Genomic DNA, 18,571 nt, shown 5'->3' on the forward strand with positions numbered 1-18,571 from the left:
ATTTTACAGAGTGGTTCCTCTGCAAATGATTTTTGTTCCCGCTACGTTTATTTTAGAAAGAACTCTTCGTTCTCTAGCCCCACACTCCTTTGACACACTCCATATCATTTGCTAAAAAGCAAATGTTACTTTTGCCAAAGGAAAACTCGTCAACTGCAGCTCACTCATTACCTGTGTGGTATTATAGAAGACTTCATAATGTAGAGGTGAATGTATTGAAGGTACCTTAATGTAAAGCACTTTTAAATGTTTGTCCATGATAGACTAGTGTGTTAAACCTACTCGGGAACCTGCAGGTACGGCTGACTGTGGTTCACAGACGCACATCGACAGACACTGTGTCTGCCATTATATCTGAGCTAAACAACAGCACAAACAGCGGTGACATGGCATAGTTTATATGCAAAGCAAACCAAGCGTCTGTATCCTCTCAGTGCTGTGTAATATCACTTTATGCTCAGCGTGAGGCCTCCTTGGATTTAGATTTTAGTTTGATATTCTGTAAAGTTATAATGTGTATGTGAAAAAATGTTCTGTCGGTAGATTTTGCTCAATCGTTTGTTGACTTTTAAGCATAAAACTAAAGTATTTTGCTGGTAAAATTTCTTTCAGTCGCAGTTTCATCATAACTTGCCAATTTCTTGATAAGTGCCTAAATTGCTTAATTTTGACAAATCAACATAAATAATTTGTTCTTTGCTAACATGGTGCTGATTCTGGTCAGACGACAACAAAATATCTAAATACAGTGGATTGATTTTGCAGTATAATGTTAACTGGAGGGAGGGAAAAATCACAGTTGGCTCTCAAACGTGGGTTTGAATCAATTACAAGACGACTACAGCCCATTCGTGTTGAGCAGACATTTGTTTAAAATGTTTTAGATGTTTCTGTTTTTTCATGTTGTCTCAGAGAAAGGCTTGTTGAAACTGAAAGTCCCCTAAAGACTACCACTGTAACCCCAAAACTTGGAGTAATAAAACTACTATACACACTAAAATGCACTTTTCTTTCCACCCGTGTTTACATGTAAATTTAAAGGTCAGTGAAGGCAACACAAGCATGAAAACCAATACAAAAGTAGGCTGTCTTTAAAAACAATGTTATTTCCTGAGGTTCAAAGAGAAGACAATCTCACCACAAGGTCCTGAGCTGTCAGTCATATCCCATGATCTTCACCAACAGAACAGCTACTAAATGGACCCAACTACTGTTTATAAGGCCAATAATTAACTTTGAACTTCAGCTTTCAAGACACAAAGCCTAAAGTGCTAAAAATAATATTTGAACATCTATGATTTCAGTAGTTACAAGTTAAAACATACTTATTATGATATAAATGAAACTACACAACCTAGTTTATACAAGTAATGCTGAAACGATAAGTTAATTGACTGAAAATAAATTTATTTGGGAACTTGTTTTATAAGTACATTTTCATGCAAAAACATTACATGGTTCCAGCTTTACAATTGTGAAGATTTGCTTATTTAATTTAATATGTTCTGTACTATTAGTTGGACAAAACAAACAATGTGTCACTTTGGGTTAAGGGGTGATTGTGACGGCATTTCTCACTATTTTCAGATTTAAAAAAAAAAAAATAAACAATCAATTTGTTAGTGGAGAAAATAATCATCAGATTAATCCATAGTGAGAATAATCATGAGTTGATGTCCTGTACAAACTAGTTTAAAAACAGAAAAACCCTGTTTCTACATGAATGCAAGAGTAATAATAATAATCTAATGACATTATATAAAATAGTAACTTTTAATAGTTTAAGTTCATTTTCCTGATAGTAAGATAGTTAGGTAACTTTTTTTAAAGCAGTACTTTTACTTACAATAGGTATAGGCTAGTGAGTATTTACTGTGTGTCATTAGGCTGTGACTGGTGGAGGTGGAGGTGGAGAGAGAGGGAGAGGGAGAGGGAGAGGGAGAGAGAGAGAGAGAGAGAGAGAGAGAGAGAGAGAGAGAGAGAGAGAGAGAGAGAGAGAGAGAGAGAGAGAGAGAGAGAGAGCGCTCCTCCACCGGAGCAGGAAGCGGCTGCTGGGACTGTCGAGAAGACAGAGAGGAGGTACAAAACAACGTCGACATCTGCGGGGTTTCCACCATAATGTAGCCCCAAACACAGAGCAAGAACAGCCGTGCGCCACATCGACCCGACAACAAGACGACGAGATGTCGAGGGTGCAGCGGTGAAAACAAAGAGCAGAGACGTATATATTTGTGGTGTTTGTTGTTGTTGCACGGTGACAATGAAGGAGCTGCAGGGCTGCGGTATGCGCTCCTCGGTGGGCTTTCTGTCCCGCAGAGAGCTGACCGGGCAGCCGCTCTTGAAGGAGGAATTCCAGAGACGCAGGATGGCCGGCTGCACCAGCCTCTACAAGAAGGACATGCTCGGTCACTTCGGCTGTGTCAACGCCATTGAGTTCTCCAACAACGGCGGGGAATGGCTCGTGTCCGGTAAGTTGACAAATCCCTCTTTCCACCCTCCTTATGGCTGAGACTGTTATAATGTGTTAGCATGCTAACGCTAACTTAGCCAGGCAGTCAGCTGAAACCCCCTGTGGGCTAGCTAAGTTAGCCTAGCCTTTCTTGCTAGCTTGCTAACGTCAAAAAAAGCAGACCCGGACCAGTCCCACATGTCAGTCCAGAGGCTCATCACTGTGGCTGCTCAAGTGCACATTTCCCCCCCCTGATGGGTCTTATCATGGCTGCCAGTTCCTGAAACCACTAAGCTATTTAACGTTATGTCCTGGGAGGATTAAAATCCATCATCTGGCCTAGTATGACAACCTGAGGCTTGCCGTGTTTTGTCTGACTTTGCACCTTTAGAGCTGCAGATAACTTTATAAATGTAATTACTATTTTTTTTTTATTTCTATCTGACCTGGTAGGTGAACCAGTTTAGATGTACCTCATCAGATCTGACACTGTGATGACTGAAAGATAAATACACTATATCTTATCTGCAAACTATTAATGTGGGCTGCAACTAACTAATGCAGATTAAGCAATTGTTTATTAATCAACTATCATTTAGTCTATGAAATATCCATCATTTCCCAGGTGATGCCTTCAAATGTCTTGTTTTCTTCAACAAATATCTCTAAAAGATATTAAGTTTATAGCAGTTTTAAAAGAAGTCCTAAGTAGCAAATTTCACAATGTAGAAATACAGAAAATCATGCATTCAAAATGTTACTTAAGCAAAAATACACAAGTATTACCATCAAAGTATACTTAAAGAACCAAACGTAACATTATTCATTATGCAGAATGGCCATTTTCAGAAAAAAAAATTGTATATTACATTAAAGTAGAGTAAATGGAAATATACTCAAGTAAAATACAACTTCCTCAAAATTGTACTTGTTCTTGAGTAAATGTACTGTTACTTTCCACCGTTGGTTTATAATCTTATTAAATAAAAGAAACCCAACAAATTAGAGAAGCTGGAACAAGAGAATGGTTCCAGCTTTTGTTTGAAGATGACTTAAACTATAAATCAAAATTGTTGCTGTTTAATTTTCTGTTTATCCACTAAGTGATAAAGATTAAAATAAACCAATATGAGACGTGAGCATCAGTCGTGTTGAACTGCTTGCAAGTCAAAGCCCATCAATCCTTGACGGCGTCGTTAGTCAAAACGTATGGAAAGAGCCGCTCTAGACTATATTTTGCATGTTTGTAAGTCGGTGTTGTCGATCTGTCTCGTCTTCAGGAGGAGATGACCGCCGGGTGCTCCTGTGGCACATGGAACAAGCCATCCATGCTCGGTCCAAGCCTTTGAAACTGAAGGGCGAGCACCTGTCCAACATCTTCTGCCTGGCCTTTGACAGCACCAACAAAAAGGTCTTCTCTGGTGGTAAGAGCAACAAAATACAACTTGCACAACAACAACACGGTTTATTCCTCATCCTCGTCCCTTGACCTGCGCAGGTGTTTTAGTGGCTTGTAGGTAAAAGGCAGCTCTGACATAAAATGAGAAAACTTTGATGCTACAAAGTGAATTCACTTAGAATTAATAATCAAGGAGTTCAATAAAAAAATACATATCAATAAAAATGAGACCATAAAGAAAAGTTATTATTTTTTTACATCATCAGAAAAGATTTTATCAGGTGAAAATGTAAAATGGCTACTTTTATATGCATTTAAGTTCTTGCAGAAATGTTGTAGATACTTTATTGCACGTTAATGTGGTTCATTGGGAAAATCTACATTTTGAATACATGCTTGAATTGCGACGTTATTCTGTATTGGAGTCATGATGCTGCTCACTGTCAATCAGCCATGCAAATAATTCAAAAGGAAAGAACATGATAACGGTATATAAAGATTTGGTTGATAGATAATTAACCAACAGCATTTAAACTAGTTCTGTATCTCAACAGAGCATTTTTCTTTACCTTCACTTTGTAATCCACAATCTGTTTTATTGTTAGGAAACGATGAGCAGGTGATTCTTCACGATGTGGAGAGGTGAGTAAAATAACACAGATGATCCCCATTACTGTGGCATCAAAACAATTTTGATACACTCACTCAGCCATTATATATTGTATTTGTGTTTACATTTGGATGACTGTTGTCCCTACAGAAGGGAGACTCTGAACGTGTTCCTGCACATCGACGCCGTGTACAGTCTGTCCGTCAGTCCGGTCAACGACAACGTGTTCGCCAGCTCCTCCGACGACGGACGAGTTCTGATCTGGGACACTCGCGAGCCGCCGAGCACAGGTAAGTGGAGGAGGCGTGTGTGATCCCGTGACAATAATAATCATTTTATATCGTGATGCTATGTTTCACGTTAATGCTTAAGGCTACCAGGCATGTAGAATTAAAGCCCTTTTGCAAAAGATAGGTCCGATAGCTCCTTGGATATGACTTCCACAGTCTGAAAATATATGCTGCCGTTATGTGAGGCTTACAATGAATTCAGAAGTGGTTGTGTAGAACCATTGCGTTGCCTCAGCCTCCTAAATTTCCTGCACTTGAGGATAAATGAACCGGATCGATAAAAACAATGTGGATCAGTGTGTAAATATAACTTAATTGCATGAAAATGAACCTCTCTGGGTCTTAGTGATGGTAAAATACACAAACACAGTTAAAGGGTTCTCAAACTTTTTGTCTCCTTACAGGGAGATTGTTTTTGCAAAAGACCTCCGTATAGTCCTAACACTGATTAAGCTATGCTTACTGCTGTTTGCGCACTTGGATGTCGTTGGTTTGCCATTTGTTTTCTAAAACTTTCCAACCTAAATGCTTTTGCCTGTTTCAAAGTGATAACAGAAATGTGATTCATGTTAAGATAAAATGAGATAATCCTTTATTAGTCCCATAGTGGGGAAGTTTGTAATGTTATTGAATGTTAATGCCACTTATAAACCTGATGATTTTACTCAAAATGCATCTGGACTCAACTTGACAGCACTTCTAACTTACATTTCAAGTAATTGATCTTAAAAGCTTTCAGAAAAATGAACCGTGGCAAGACTGCCATTGTTTTAATAAATCCAGATGTTATGTTTAAACTTCCCAGTCTAAAACTGACTTTTAGTTCGTGCTTTATCTTGAAAACAAAGAACTTATTGCTGTTAATCACAATCATACCAGAGTTTCTAAAGCTAACGTGGCTGTGAGTAATGGACACAATATGCTTGTTTTATTGGTGCATTTGGCACCCATCTGTAGATTTGCACTTTTTAACGATGCAGCATCATTTTATAATTTATTGCAAATTATATTATGGACCCCGTATCAGAGAGCCACAGACCTTTCTTATAAAATCACTGATCTAAAGCGTGTCTTTTCCGATGTTGTCTGGTTGTTAATATGCTCCTCATATGCAGTCACAGGGTGTATTTTAAGGGACACTGTTGGACTGAAAAGGCTGCAAAGTGCCTCATGATGGGACTTAGTGAGACCTGTTGATAAATTTCTAAAATGCAGTGGATCATCTTGCATGACGTCCACATCCTTCTATTTTTGAAGCCGTCCTTGTGACCGAGTTGGCCTAATAATACATTCAGCAGTAATCAGTATTCCATGTGAGCCAGCAGGCTTTTCCTGTCGCTCTGTTACGGCACTCGCAAAGATAAACAAGACCAAGCGTCCATGCTAGCAGCTCTGTGAGGTTGCACTTTTGAGTTGGCATGTGTGGTTATGGTCATCATGTTCATCATCGCGGTTTGGTGTGTTTGCAAACTTAACATTTGCTAATTAGCACCAAAAACAAAGCCCAGCACAGCTGAGGCTGATAAGAATGTCACAAATTCTGTCATTGGATGACGGATGAAATGTCACGGGATCCCCAAAGTTAGGAAGCATCATCTGGACTCCATGAATGTCAGTAAAAATAAGCTTCTGCCACGATGTTCACATATTTCAGTCTGGACTCAAAGTGAGTCAGTGCCGACATCCTTAGAGCCGTGCTTCTTGTGTAGCTGAAAAATGATGATAATGATAATTCATCAAACCCTCATCTCTTCCCGTAGAGCCGTTCTGCCTGGCCAGCTACCCCTCGGCCTTCCACAGTGTGATGTTTAACCCTGTGGAGCCCCGTCTGATCGCCACAGCCAACTCCAAGGAGGGAGTGGGATTATGGGATATTCGCAAGCCACGCAGGTAAGACATTTATTTTCCTCCCACCTTCTAAAGTTTCTATCTCTTGACCCAGTTTTAAAGAGATGCTTCAATGTTGTGGTTCCCTGTGGGGAAATTAGCTTTGATTGCAGCATCACTGAGAATTATTACAAGAATGGAAATGATGCACAGAGGAGTTAATAAAAACAATAATCATTAGAGTTAATCAAGCAGTAAAAGCATTTACTTAGTATGAAGTAAAATAGACTGAAATAATTGTGAAGTCAAATAAATTGAAGATCTCTTCACTTTAGTAGTTTTGGAAGTGGCAAAAAAATTTTTTTTTTGTGAATTCAGGCACATTGTTATTAACTTTGTGTGATCAAGACTGCATTTTATCCATTTTTCTGTATATTTTAATGGTCATTTCAAATGTGTTGTGATTATAAACAGTCAGTCTATGAATTGTTTTAAGGAAACAAATCGGTTTGAAGTCCTCGTCTTCTCTTGTGATGCACGTTTGTCCTGCTCACGTCCACCAGGGGACGCTGTTGTTTCACTGTTAAACTAATCTCCACTGGTCCTCTGCCAACTACACAACAGTCTCCCTGCAAAAAACAAATGTTTTTACCAGTAAAGTGAGTGAGAAAACACTTGGGCTGAGTGTGTGTTGACACATACTCAGGCGTGGTTAGGTTTTGGTTACTGGTCCACAAATGACGGCGCGTCCAGTAAAAGTGAGCACTGAGTCATTTCTCTTCCTCCACTGTTGGCTCTGCCTCTCTGCCGTGTGGACATGTTTACAGTTACTACTTAGAAAGTCCCTCAACTTACTACGTTATTTTTTTCCTTTTTCTTTTGTTCATTTGGATTTTATTATAGATTTTCCATGACAGAAAAACAAGGACAAACAAGTGGGAGGAGGGAGGGGAGGGCTACACTGAAGTGTTTTTTGGCATAACAATAAACACGGTGCAATAGTATAAGACATCATTTAAAAATACGAAAATTTTCAATAGAATAAACAATCAAACTAGGAGTATGATAAAATAAGTTGTTAAAGTGTCAACTGTATATTTAAAGTGAACAGAAATTAAGATAAAACCCTTAAGAAGACCAGTCAGGTTAAACGTTTTGACTCGTATTCAAATATTCAGTAATTGTGTCGTTCATTTAAAGGGTGGAGATGTGATCATCTGGTTTTGACGGTTTAGTAGCATCCATCATAATATTTCACTTTCACTTCACAATGTAAATATCCTACTTAGCTTCTCTCAAGAAGCATTTGGAAATCTCAAACCTATTGCTCATCTTTTTTGCCATGTGATATGTTCGTTAATGTTATTTTTCTCACTCTAACAAACTTTAGAATTACTTTTTTCCAAAGTTTATTATTTTCTTCCACTAGAAATGTGAGTGTAGTAACAAAGTCTCAATGTAGACGTTTCCTAATATGAACATGGAATTCAAACATCAAATAAATAATTACCAAGAATACAAAAACACATTATAATAATTCAATTCACAATCCTTTGTGGTATTTTGGATATAATAACAAAGTCGACTGTATTAGAGTTGGGCTGCTCATCTCTTCTGAAGTCTAGCTTTGTGATTTCATCAGATAGAATAAATAAAGATGGATTGTCGCAGACACACGTCTTAGCTCTAATATGTTCTCTCCTTCTCTGCTCTCAGCTCATTGCTCCGTTACGGAGGCAGCATGTCCCTGCAGAGCGCCATGAGCGTTCGCTTCAACAGCACCGGCACCCAGCTGCTGGCGCTGCGTCGCCGCCTGCCGCCCGTCCTCTACGAGCTGCACTCCCGCCTGCCCAGCTTCCAGTTCGACAACCAGGGCTACTTCAACTCCTGCACCATGAAGAGCTGCTGCTTCGCCGGGGACAAAGATCAGGTGGGTCATCACACTGACTACTAGTACAGAGGACAGGAACTTGGTTAATAAAGTAAAAGTTCAAACACACCATCCCCCTACTTGCAGGAAAAGATGTCTATAATTTTCCATTTTATATTCATGTGCAGCCATAAAAGTCTTGCATATGATATAAGATCACTGTGGCTCTCAGGGGTTTTATATATCAAAACAAACAGACGTTGGTGGTTGCTTAAAATACAAGGAGGAGATTGGAAACATGTGCGACCAATAGAAATAAAAATAGATTGTGTGAGTTTCTTCTGTGAAATTGGGACTTTTCAGTGTTGGAGGAACACCAGAAGCCCCTGAAGTCAGCCAGCAGTCCTCCTCAGACGTGACGTCACTCTGCAGCCATGTTTATTATGTTAACATTGTTCTCAGGTGTCAGTGCAGCTCAGGAAGACTTAAAAAAAAAAAAACAGATCCCTCTCTACAAGGAGGTAGTTTAAAAGGTTACAGAATCGACTGTACGAGAAGGCTGCTGGTTTGAATCTACCCACCAAGCTTTTGAGCAAGACCATTGGTCTGTGATGAGTGGAGATGGTGATTTCTTGTGTTTTAAGTGTAGTAAAAACATTTACAATTACAATATCTTATTTTAAAACAAGAACTACTGATGTAGTATCCCTCGAGCACTCAAGACACGTGAAATGTTAAAAGCCCAAACAGCATATACATTACTAATGAATATTAAAATAAGTACTTTCATATGTGTAGGTATATAATTGTGTCTGACTTAAAGATGAAAACCAGGCATTTTTAACTGATAATATTTCAAAAGTTTAACCTGTTTTTGACAAAGATTACTGATGTAAGCACTGATGAAGCTTCGGGGTGTAGTTATTGGGATCATTTGGGATTTGATAATGATAGACAATCGATAAAACTTGCTAATGTGGAATACAAAATGAAGGAATGGAAATGAGACAGATCTCAGATCCATCAAAGAGCAGTGTAACACACTTTGAAAGTATTGTTTTTCAGAGAAGCAACATCAAACCAGACGTGTGCGATAACATTATTTAAGTATGTGAAGTATGTGAGGCCTGAAGGCCGTGATAAAAAGGTTTGACCAGATCATTTTGCTTGTTTAAACTAAGAGCTTTATCCCACCGTTGCTCTCGCAGCGTAACTTCCTCATATAGAGCCTGAACCACAGACGGCAGAGGATTTTCTCTGAACGATGTGAAAGCAGAGGCGCAGGGTGGCAGCTAACCACACAGAAATGATGGAACGGTAAAAGGGAGGGAGTTGTGAGTGTAACATTCCTGCTTGACGTGTCCTCTGGGAACCGGAGGCGAAGCACACAGGTGTAGTGTTCTCATGTGCCCTGGAGCTACGATCATATGAGTAACAATCGTATGCTTTTTCATCACAAAGACAAAAAAAACAACAAAAGACCCTGAAAAAGTTTAAATCCACCGAGACCAGACGAATGTTTACAGAAAGGAAATTGAAGACATTTGTTTCAATCCTTGGCAGACAAATGCGGCACAAAAATAATTCAAAACTTGACAGTGTCAGAAGTACAGCAGTACTCGACAAGGCCTTAAAACAAATGAAAATGATTCATTGTGCCTCCAGATGGTAAAATAAGTCTTGACAGACACTCCAATTAAATTTAAATGTGCTTGATGAAAGAAGAAAAGAGATGACTGTAAATAGAGGAGGAAAGAAAGGAGAGAGAAAACATTCTGGTCCTTCACGTTCTCTAACTAAATATTTGTATGTGGATGCTTTTGAAGTCCTGTGTTTAACCGACATCCAGCCAAATGCTAGTATTTAAGAAAGACTGTAACCGTACACACCGACTGCAACTTAACAGACTTTCTACAGCTCTGACTGTACCTGTTGTGGTGGGCAAAGGCTTTGGATGTGGTTATAACATAAACGTAAAGATAGATTATATTATTATTATTAGATATTTGGTGTTGTTTGATGAAATACCTTGACCATTGGTGCTGTCACAAAAATATTTACACTGAGATTTTTGATAAATAATCCTCAGTAGTGGATATAATGACTAATCAAACGGCTAAAAAAAAGGTAAATTCAGAAGATTACATAATTTTACTGTAAATTAAAAATCAGGAAAACACTTACGCCATATAACAATATTATGATCTGCAAAATCTAAGACGATATCTAGTCTCATATCACAATTTCGATATAATATTGGAGATAAATTGTCCAGCCCTAATTCCACCCACAACCCCCTGTGAGAGGTTCTACAGAGAACCCTTCTATGGTGACATGGTTCCACCTAGAGCCCTCTTCATCCAGAACCATTCCACCTTCTAGTGGATCCAACGAGAACCCACCCAGGGGGTTTTACAGAGAACCCTTTAATATTCAAAGGGTTTCATCTAGAACCCACCCAGGGTTCCTCATGAGGCTCCTAAAGGACCGGGACTATCAGGGTTCTCAATCACAGTTTTTGGGGATGTGGCCGGGAGGATCGTTTAACGCTTTAATGCTTTCACAAATCCTTGAAGAAGTCTTTCATTCAAACAGGGTTATTTGGATGATAAGGTTTCTTAAAGGACCCCTTACTCTTAGAACCTCAGCCCTTCAGGAGGAACCTTTTTGGAAGCCTTCTTTCTAAGAGTGTACTGTAGTAATATCAGCCAAGACAGCTTTGTACAGCCAGACACTGCAGCCACCTGGTGCTTCTATCAGTGCAAAAAAAAGTCACGTTCTATTCTTCCTTCCCTACGTGTCGCTTTAAGACGCTGTGTATGTAGAATAACCTTTCCCCCATCAAAACTTACCTTAAGCGACAGCTTTAAGTGGAACCATCTGTTTACAAAGTCTAATAACAGTTCAGACGAGGAGCAGGAGCCGTGTTCGGGTCAGAACGTCACATGATGTCAAGATCCACATTATGAGACGAGGCGATACGATCTGGTGGTTTTGTGCCATATATTGACCCCCCAGGGTTAGTCTCCCTCAGTGGGTTGGTGTGTGTGTATATCAATATGATTTCCTCTGCTCTGACGGAGAGTTTTGTAATAAGCGATGGAGCAGACTTAAATCTCTAAACATCCCTCTGTTCTCCCCTCTCAGTACATCTTGTCTGGGTCAGATGACTTCAACCTCTACATGTGGAAGATCCCAAAGGACCCAGAAGCAGGTGAGTTACTGGTTCTGTCTGCACCGACTACACATGTATGTGGATGTACTGTGATGTGTGGGCCGTGACTTACCTTGATGTTTGCGTCTCCACACGACAAAAGATCGAATCATCTAGTTCCCATTGTCAGATTGTTGCATCTTTTGTGTGTTTTGGTTTGTTTTAAGTTCACACTGTTCATCAGGAAATCAGGGTTTGTAAACAGAACTTACAAATAGCTTGTTTTAAGGACAAAGCTTTGGTGACTTCTGCAAGGTTAAAGCTTTCAGTGGCGTCAGTCAGTGAAGACAAAACAAAGCTGCTTGACCTCCAGTCTCTGTAAGAATGATGAACGTCTCTGTTGAGCCACAGCCTTCATTTGGTCAGAATATACTTTCCAGGTCGGAGTAACTGTCGGATATATGATATCAACCTTTAGTTTTTTCTGTAGTCTTAGTTCTGTATGAGTTCTTATTCGTATCAAACTGCATCAAATGGTTCTTGTGTTTGTGCCACATGGGCCTGAAATCTAATTACTCTGGGAAGAAAATCCCAAAAATTCAACAATCCAAGAATGTGGCTGTTTTTAGCTCTGTTGCACCACCTGACACATTTATGGATTTTATTTTCCCCGGAGTTACTCACACTGAAAATATGTGCACTGGGCCTATTTGGTGTCAGACTAATAGCACATTATGAGGATTACATTACTGGCGTATTTCACGGTCTGTATTTTCCTGAAGCAGGTTGAATAATCCTCTTTGCGTGGCTGCTGTTTGTTTGAATGAATCCTTGACTTGAGTGGAATCTCTGTGACTCTGAGCTCATGTGTTTTGTCTGCTTCCATCACATCAAACTAACCCACATGGCGTTCTTCCTTCAAGGAGGCCCCGGTCGAGTGGTAAACGGGGCGTTCATGGTCCTGAAGGGTCACCGCTCCATAGTGAACCAGGTTCGCTTCAACCCTCACACCTACATGATCTGCTCCTCCGGCGTGGAGAAAGTCATCAAGGTTAGTGAAGGAATGTCTCTGCTGTGTTTTTATGAAAGAAGGTTTGGACATAAAGGTCAGTTACGGAGAGTTAAATCTTCTAATAAACAACCACTTTTAATAATAATAATGTTACATTGAAGATGAAGCCGTGCGATTGCCGCTATATACACCTGTATTCACACTCTGTCTCAAACGCTCCGTCTCTTTAAGACCCCCTCCTGAAATAAAAAGCCCAGTCTGCTCTGATTGGCTCGTGAGAAAAATACAGCGACCCTTTTTGGGAAAGTAGTTCCCGAGCTGTGGGCGGTATACTCTAATGAGCCTGCATGTGATTATAGGAAGGAGAGCCACATCTCAATGGCTTGTTGAATCGCATGTTTTATGATCGAGGCAGCCCACAAAAAAACTGACTGGGTTGTCTTATTTTATAATTTGTGGCCATTCCAGACACCCAAATGTATGTGCACAAGCACTAACAAACCGAGCTCTTCGTGATGTGGCCCCTTTAAAAGGGAGCTGTTGTTTGAATAGAGAAGACATTCTTTTATAAATGTTATTCATGTTTCTTTGGCACCGCGGTGGCGACGATATGAAAATGGAAATGATCGCCCAGCCTTAATCCACTGCAGCGTCAGGATGATGCAGTGGTTGGAGGAATAGTTCCGTTAGTGGACAGACTATATTTGAGTCTTTGTCCTCGGTTGGACGTGCCCTTAAGTGAGACATTGATCTCCAGTGACACGACACAGTCACTGACTGAGCTGGAGCGAGCAATGAAAAACGATGGATTTCCCCCTATTATTGACTGTCGTCTGTAACGGATGACGTTGGGCAGTGTTCAGAAACTGGGTCATGGGAAGATATGAATGGTTCCACAGAAACCAGACCAGACTAAAAGTCTTGGTAGCCTGGATCAAATTATAAGTACATCAAGTATTATTGCTGAAGCTGCCACTAAAGCTTAACATTGACTAAGCTGTATAAAACATCAGTTTTATTTTGTAGTTTAAAATAAAAAAAGCAGTTTATTTTGATCTATTGACTTCATTGACGAGAAAAACATTTCTCACAACATTAAGATTTTAATGTTGTGAACACAGACCAGCTGTTCTCCTGTAGTCTACGTCTTATTCGTCTTTATGAGCCACTGTGTTGTCCTGGTGCTGACCGGAGGAATGAACCAGGCAGCAGCTGAACGTCTCACAGATTTTTGACTGACTCAGTTAAACTTTATCAGTCAGTTATTTTGCTTGTGCTGATAGAAACAGAACACACGTTGTTGAGTTATCCTTTACTCGTTGTTTTTATGTTCTGTGGCTGAAAATGAGTGCAAGAATAATAATACTGTTTTACTGTGTGATTAGGAAAACCCAAAACCTGTTACCTCTACCAGGAATAGCATATTAACATGAATCATATATACATGTATACGGTTTTACAAGGTTTTTAATCACAAAGCTGTATCTTTATTGCAAAATAATAATTACAAAACAGGAAAGAAGTTTCTGCGCATTGTGATTAAGTTGATGACTTTTGGTTTATCTCATCTTAACAACAGAAGAAAAGGGGCGGATTCATTAGGCTGTTACAAATAAAAGCATCCAATAGTTGTTTCTGCATACGATAACATGATTAATGACTGCTGGACTTTCCATTTTTAATTCTAGTTGAATTCTAAGGCTACGTGTCTTGAATGCTCTCTTATTCTTCTGAATTTACTCCTCCGACTGAGACCTTTATGAGGTTAATGTTATCAGAAAATGTAGTTTCTTACTTCATTTACATAATTTTAACGGTGTAAATATCCTCGGGAGTAGAAGGTGAAACTGTACACACAAAAGCATTTGCAGAAGGGTAAGAAAGATTCAGCTCCGTCTTTGTCTGTACAGTAACACAATCGCCCTGTGTTGTACATTCGACAGAGTGAAAGGTGATACAGGTCCAGGTGTTCTGTAATAAGAGGATATCAATAACGGAGAATCTGTCAAACTGACCTGGGCTCCTCCTCTTCACTTCTTCTCCATCCATTTTTCATCCGTCCAATTCTAAATCTGCCTTTTTCTTTTCTTTCTTTGTCTCCATCTTCTCCCTCTGTCATTGTAACTTCATTCCGTCATTTTTTTTCTCCATCCGTCTCAGATGTGGAGTCCCTACCAGCAGCCCGAGAGTCTCGGTGACCTGGAGGGCCGAGTGGAGGACAAGTCTCGCAGCCTCTACACCCACGAGGAGTACATCAGCCTGGTGCTCAACAGCGGCAGTGGTCTGTCCCACGACTACGTCAGCCAGTCCATCCAGGAGGACCCGCGCATGATGGCTTTCTTTGACTCTCTGGTGCGTCGAGAGATCGAGGGCTGGAGCTCCGACTCCGACAGCGACCTGAGCGAGGAGGCCATCATGCAGCTCCACGCTCGGGGACGTCGCACCACGAGGCCCGCGCCAACACCCCCCGTCGCCGTCCCTGCTGCTGGTCATCACAGCGACTCCGATAACTCGTCATCCTCCTCTCTGGCTGGACCTGATGCCTCAGGAGGAGAAGGGCAAGCAGGAGCAGAGGTGGAGGAGCGGCCGAGGAGACGAAGCAGGCTTCAGCGGCACCAGTCGGGCTTCTTCGTGAACGAGGACTCGGACTCCAGTGAGTTTTGGCTCGACCCCATGCCGCGGCCTCGCTCCCCGAGCCCCAGGGACAACTCCACGCTGTCCAGCCCCGCCTCCTCTCCTTCACTTCCCGCCGGAGCATCCAGCTCCTCCACGTCCACCTCCAGCTCCAGCAGCGACGACGAGGAGCGGCGTAGCGCAGTGAGGCGGCGCAACGTCGTGAGGCGGCGGCGCATTCACGTCGTCTCCAGAGCCGGGGATCGACCCGAGTCTGTACAGACTCTGTTTTCAGCCATGGACTCCTGCAGTTACCCATCGATATCAATCGATGACCTGTCTTCCTCCTCGTCAGGCGAGGTACAAAACTCCCTCAAGCCCAGCGCTGGCGGCGTCGGAGATGAGGAGAAATGTCTCAGCCCTTCTGACTTTGTGTGTCTGAGTCCGGTCATGTCCCCCGAGAGCCAAGAGAATGAGGAAGGGAGTGACAGGACTGAGCTGGAAAGACATCCTGCTGGCTCTCATCGGTCCCTGGATGGACGTAGGACTGAAGAGATTGCTGCCAGCTCTGATAGCGGCGAGGCTTGTAGCAGCTCGGTGGCGTTAGACAGTAACTCTCCGAACCGTCACAGCCCCGGAGTCAACGGGCGACACCGGACTGTAGCACCCTACGTCAGAGAGAACCTCCATGTGTCCTCAGAATCGGAGGAAGAGACTGGCGTCACACCCGAAGACACCAGGCCGCAGAGAGAAAAAGGCCTGAAACGGACTCATGTGGGATCAGAGGAGGGCGAGTCAGGCTCCTCCCCCTCAGAAAAGAAGTTAAAAACATAATGAGACTGCTTTCTCATCCTGGGAAAGAAATCATTTGTTAACAGACATACTTTAGGAAGTGGGTTTTTTATGGGTTTTTACAACTCAGCCTTTTCATTTTTGCGTCTTGTAGTCATGTGACATGTCAGTCATATGAACTCGTGCCGATTTATGAGCAAGAAGACTGATGGAACTGAAAGTGAGGTCAGTTTTTTGTTTCCAAACAAATGAATCGGACAATGTCATCACTCTTTTGGTCAAACCAAAGATGACAATAAAAGATGGAAATCTTGTTGATAACGATTTATGTTAATGCAGCGTTCGTGTTTCTTTCTCATGTTCTGGTTGCAGAAAGCTCCACTTGGGATTTTGAGCTCCTCCAACAACAACAACAAAAAGGTCTTCTGGAGGACAAAAGCTCTGCAGCATTTTAATTTTCACGGTTTCACACTGAGCGTTAATCTGATTGTCTTATTTTTTATTTTTAAGTGATTTTAGACTGAGACTGCTTCAGGGTGTCTGAAGAATTGACTGTGTGAAATCTTACCATTTGTTTAAGCTGTGCATTGAAATGATGCTTTCAGTGTCTCGTTATCCACCCCCCCCCCCCCCCCCCCCCCCCCCCCCCGGGCACCATTACGAGCCGGCGCTCGCTTTTGTTTTCTTGCAATTAAAGAATAATTTGTTCTCCAGCAACAACAGCACAACTTCTTCCTGGGGCTTCGCTCATTCACACTGGAGTTTTGATTGGTGAAATATTGACTATTTCTGAAACGAGTTATTTTACTGCAGATTTTGGGTACTTCACTACCTACGTCTGACAGAGTTGCCATGGCAACACAGCTTCAATTCTCCTGCGAAAGAAATGTGTTCGGCCGGCCGTGACCTTGAGCAATTCATCGGCTGAACTAAAAGCTGTCTTTGCTTTCATTAAAAGAAGAGTTTACACGAGTTATTATCGGTCTGCCACTCCGAATAAAACAAACTGAGAAATAAAATGATGATTCAGATATCACAAGTAGTTCATGTCCATCTCTGGGGGGGAAATGTGTGGTTTATGGGTTTGGCCACCCTGCAAAAAGTGCATTTAAAGTAACAAAACAAGCTCACAAGGTCCATTTAGAAGCCGTTCTGGAGTCACATGATCTTTTTGCGCAGTGGTGATTGAATACTAAATGTTTGGAGTTTGAGAATCTACAATCACATGACAACTGGGCAAACTCCATCTGCTGAGGAAGATCATGCGATATGATCGAAAGCTGCAGAGCAACCACTAAATTGACCTTGTTCTGTCGACGATAAACTTTTGTTTTATGAAAAATCCTTCAGTTTCAGCTGGTACTCTTGATGGATTTTCTGTAACTCCTTCTGGCTTTGGTTACTTTTCCTGTTGTGTTTTTCTGTTAAAAGATAATTTTCAAAAGTCTTCTTGCACTTGACAACCTCTAAAGCTGATACAAAAATATAGGAAAAATTCAAATCAATTTCAGTAATGGCCAGCAACAGTGAAATTTACAACTATGTCCACCAGGGACGTAGCCAAGATTTTAGACATGCTCAGAAAAGTATGATCAGATGACAAAAGGACATTTTCAACTGATCAATTATATTTTAAATACTGTATTTTATATACTGTAAATATCATCCAGCAATATATTTGTCTAAATGCTCTGGTGGTGACATTACAAATACTTTATGTATTTATTTTGCTCTCTTAAAAGTAGTAAAAAGCCATTTTAAATGTATTGAGTCTAATAAGATACTATGCAATTTTTGTATTCATATAAATATTAGAGAGAGCATGATGTCGGTGTTCCACTTTTGGGATTTTTTTACTTTAAATCTCATGAAAATTTTCAAAATAAAAGTACACCAAAACAATAAATAAGTATTCCTAAAATACTAAAAGACAGGATGTTGACCTCATCAGGTGACTAACCATAAATGGACGAGTGTCTGTTCATCAGATAATCTGGCCAACACCCACTCAAATTCCCCAACTGTGTAATGACTGTCCATTAAAATGCATGATGTCATCCCTGTCTGAGGAAACGGCGATGCTGGTTGTGTCCAGTCTACGGCCTGAACGACGGCACTCTTCTGCCAGACAAAGCACACTACCAGAGGGCATACCAGTGGTTGTCGGAAAAGATTACAAAGAAAGAAAACGGACCACACGGCCTCACGGCCTCACGAGCTGCCGGTGCAGTGGTAATCTGAGGGCAGGCAAACATGCAGTTGAGGGTTATTGAGTTGTTTGTACTGCTCTCTTGTCAAAATAATTTCCTCTACTTCTTGGAACTTCTCTGTGTGGCCGTCACTTATCTGCAGGAAGTAGACACCCTTCATTTAACCCCCATGCTTCCCCTGGGACAAGTATTCAAATAGCGATATTGTATGCTTTGGACTTGTTTACATTTTGACTGGAGTGTGCCTGCTGGGCTGCATATGGTTTAATGATTGATTACAGGCTGCACATGCAGAGGTGTACGAGAGTGAGTGTTTCACAGCTGTGACGCCAATCAAAAGTATGA

General features: G+C 41.1%; 1 protein-coding gene across 1 annotated transcript; it reads left to right on the forward strand.

Moving 5' to 3' along the window:
* Positions 1-1,935: 1,935 nt before the first annotated feature.
* On the forward strand, positions 1,936-17,128 carry dcaf5 (ddb1 and cul4 associated factor 5). Its single transcript, XM_068721879.1, has 9 exons — positions 1,936-2,468; positions 3,730-3,873; positions 4,454-4,490; positions 4,609-4,748; positions 6,509-6,638; positions 8,292-8,505; positions 11,593-11,659; positions 12,523-12,650; positions 14,772-17,128. The coding sequence occupies exons 1-9, from the start codon at positions 2,261-2,263 to the stop codon at positions 16,056-16,058; spliced, it is 2,355 nt and encodes a 784-aa protein (XP_068577980.1). The 5' UTR covers positions 1,936-2,260; the 3' UTR covers positions 16,059-17,128.
* The last annotated feature ends 1,443 nt before the right edge of the window (positions 17,129-18,571 follow it).

This window comes from Cebidichthys violaceus, unplaced genomic scaffold, assembly GCF_023349555.1.
Source record: "Cebidichthys violaceus isolate CVI_PGR_0920_01 unplaced genomic scaffold, fCebVio1.0.p SCAF_28, whole genome shotgun sequence".
NCBI lineage: Eukaryota > Metazoa > Chordata > Actinopteri > Perciformes > Stichaeidae > Cebidichthys > Cebidichthys violaceus.

What these genes read in the sequence shown, in the direction of transcription:
- dcaf5 (XM_068721879.1), top strand. Translation starts at nt 2,261, where the DNA reads ATGAAGGAGCTGCAGGGCTGCGGTATGCGCTCCTCGGTGGGCTTTCTG. An exon ending in GATATTCGCAAGCCACGCAG is followed by an intron (nt 6,639 to 8,291) that starts GTAAGACATTTA and finishes CTCTGCTCTCAG; the next exon opens with CTCATTGCTCCGTTACGGAG. An exon ending in CCCAAAGGACCCAGAAGCAG is followed by an intron (nt 11,660 to 12,522) that starts GTGAGTTACTGG and finishes TCTTCCTTCAAG; the next exon opens with GAGGCCCCGGTCGAGTGGTA.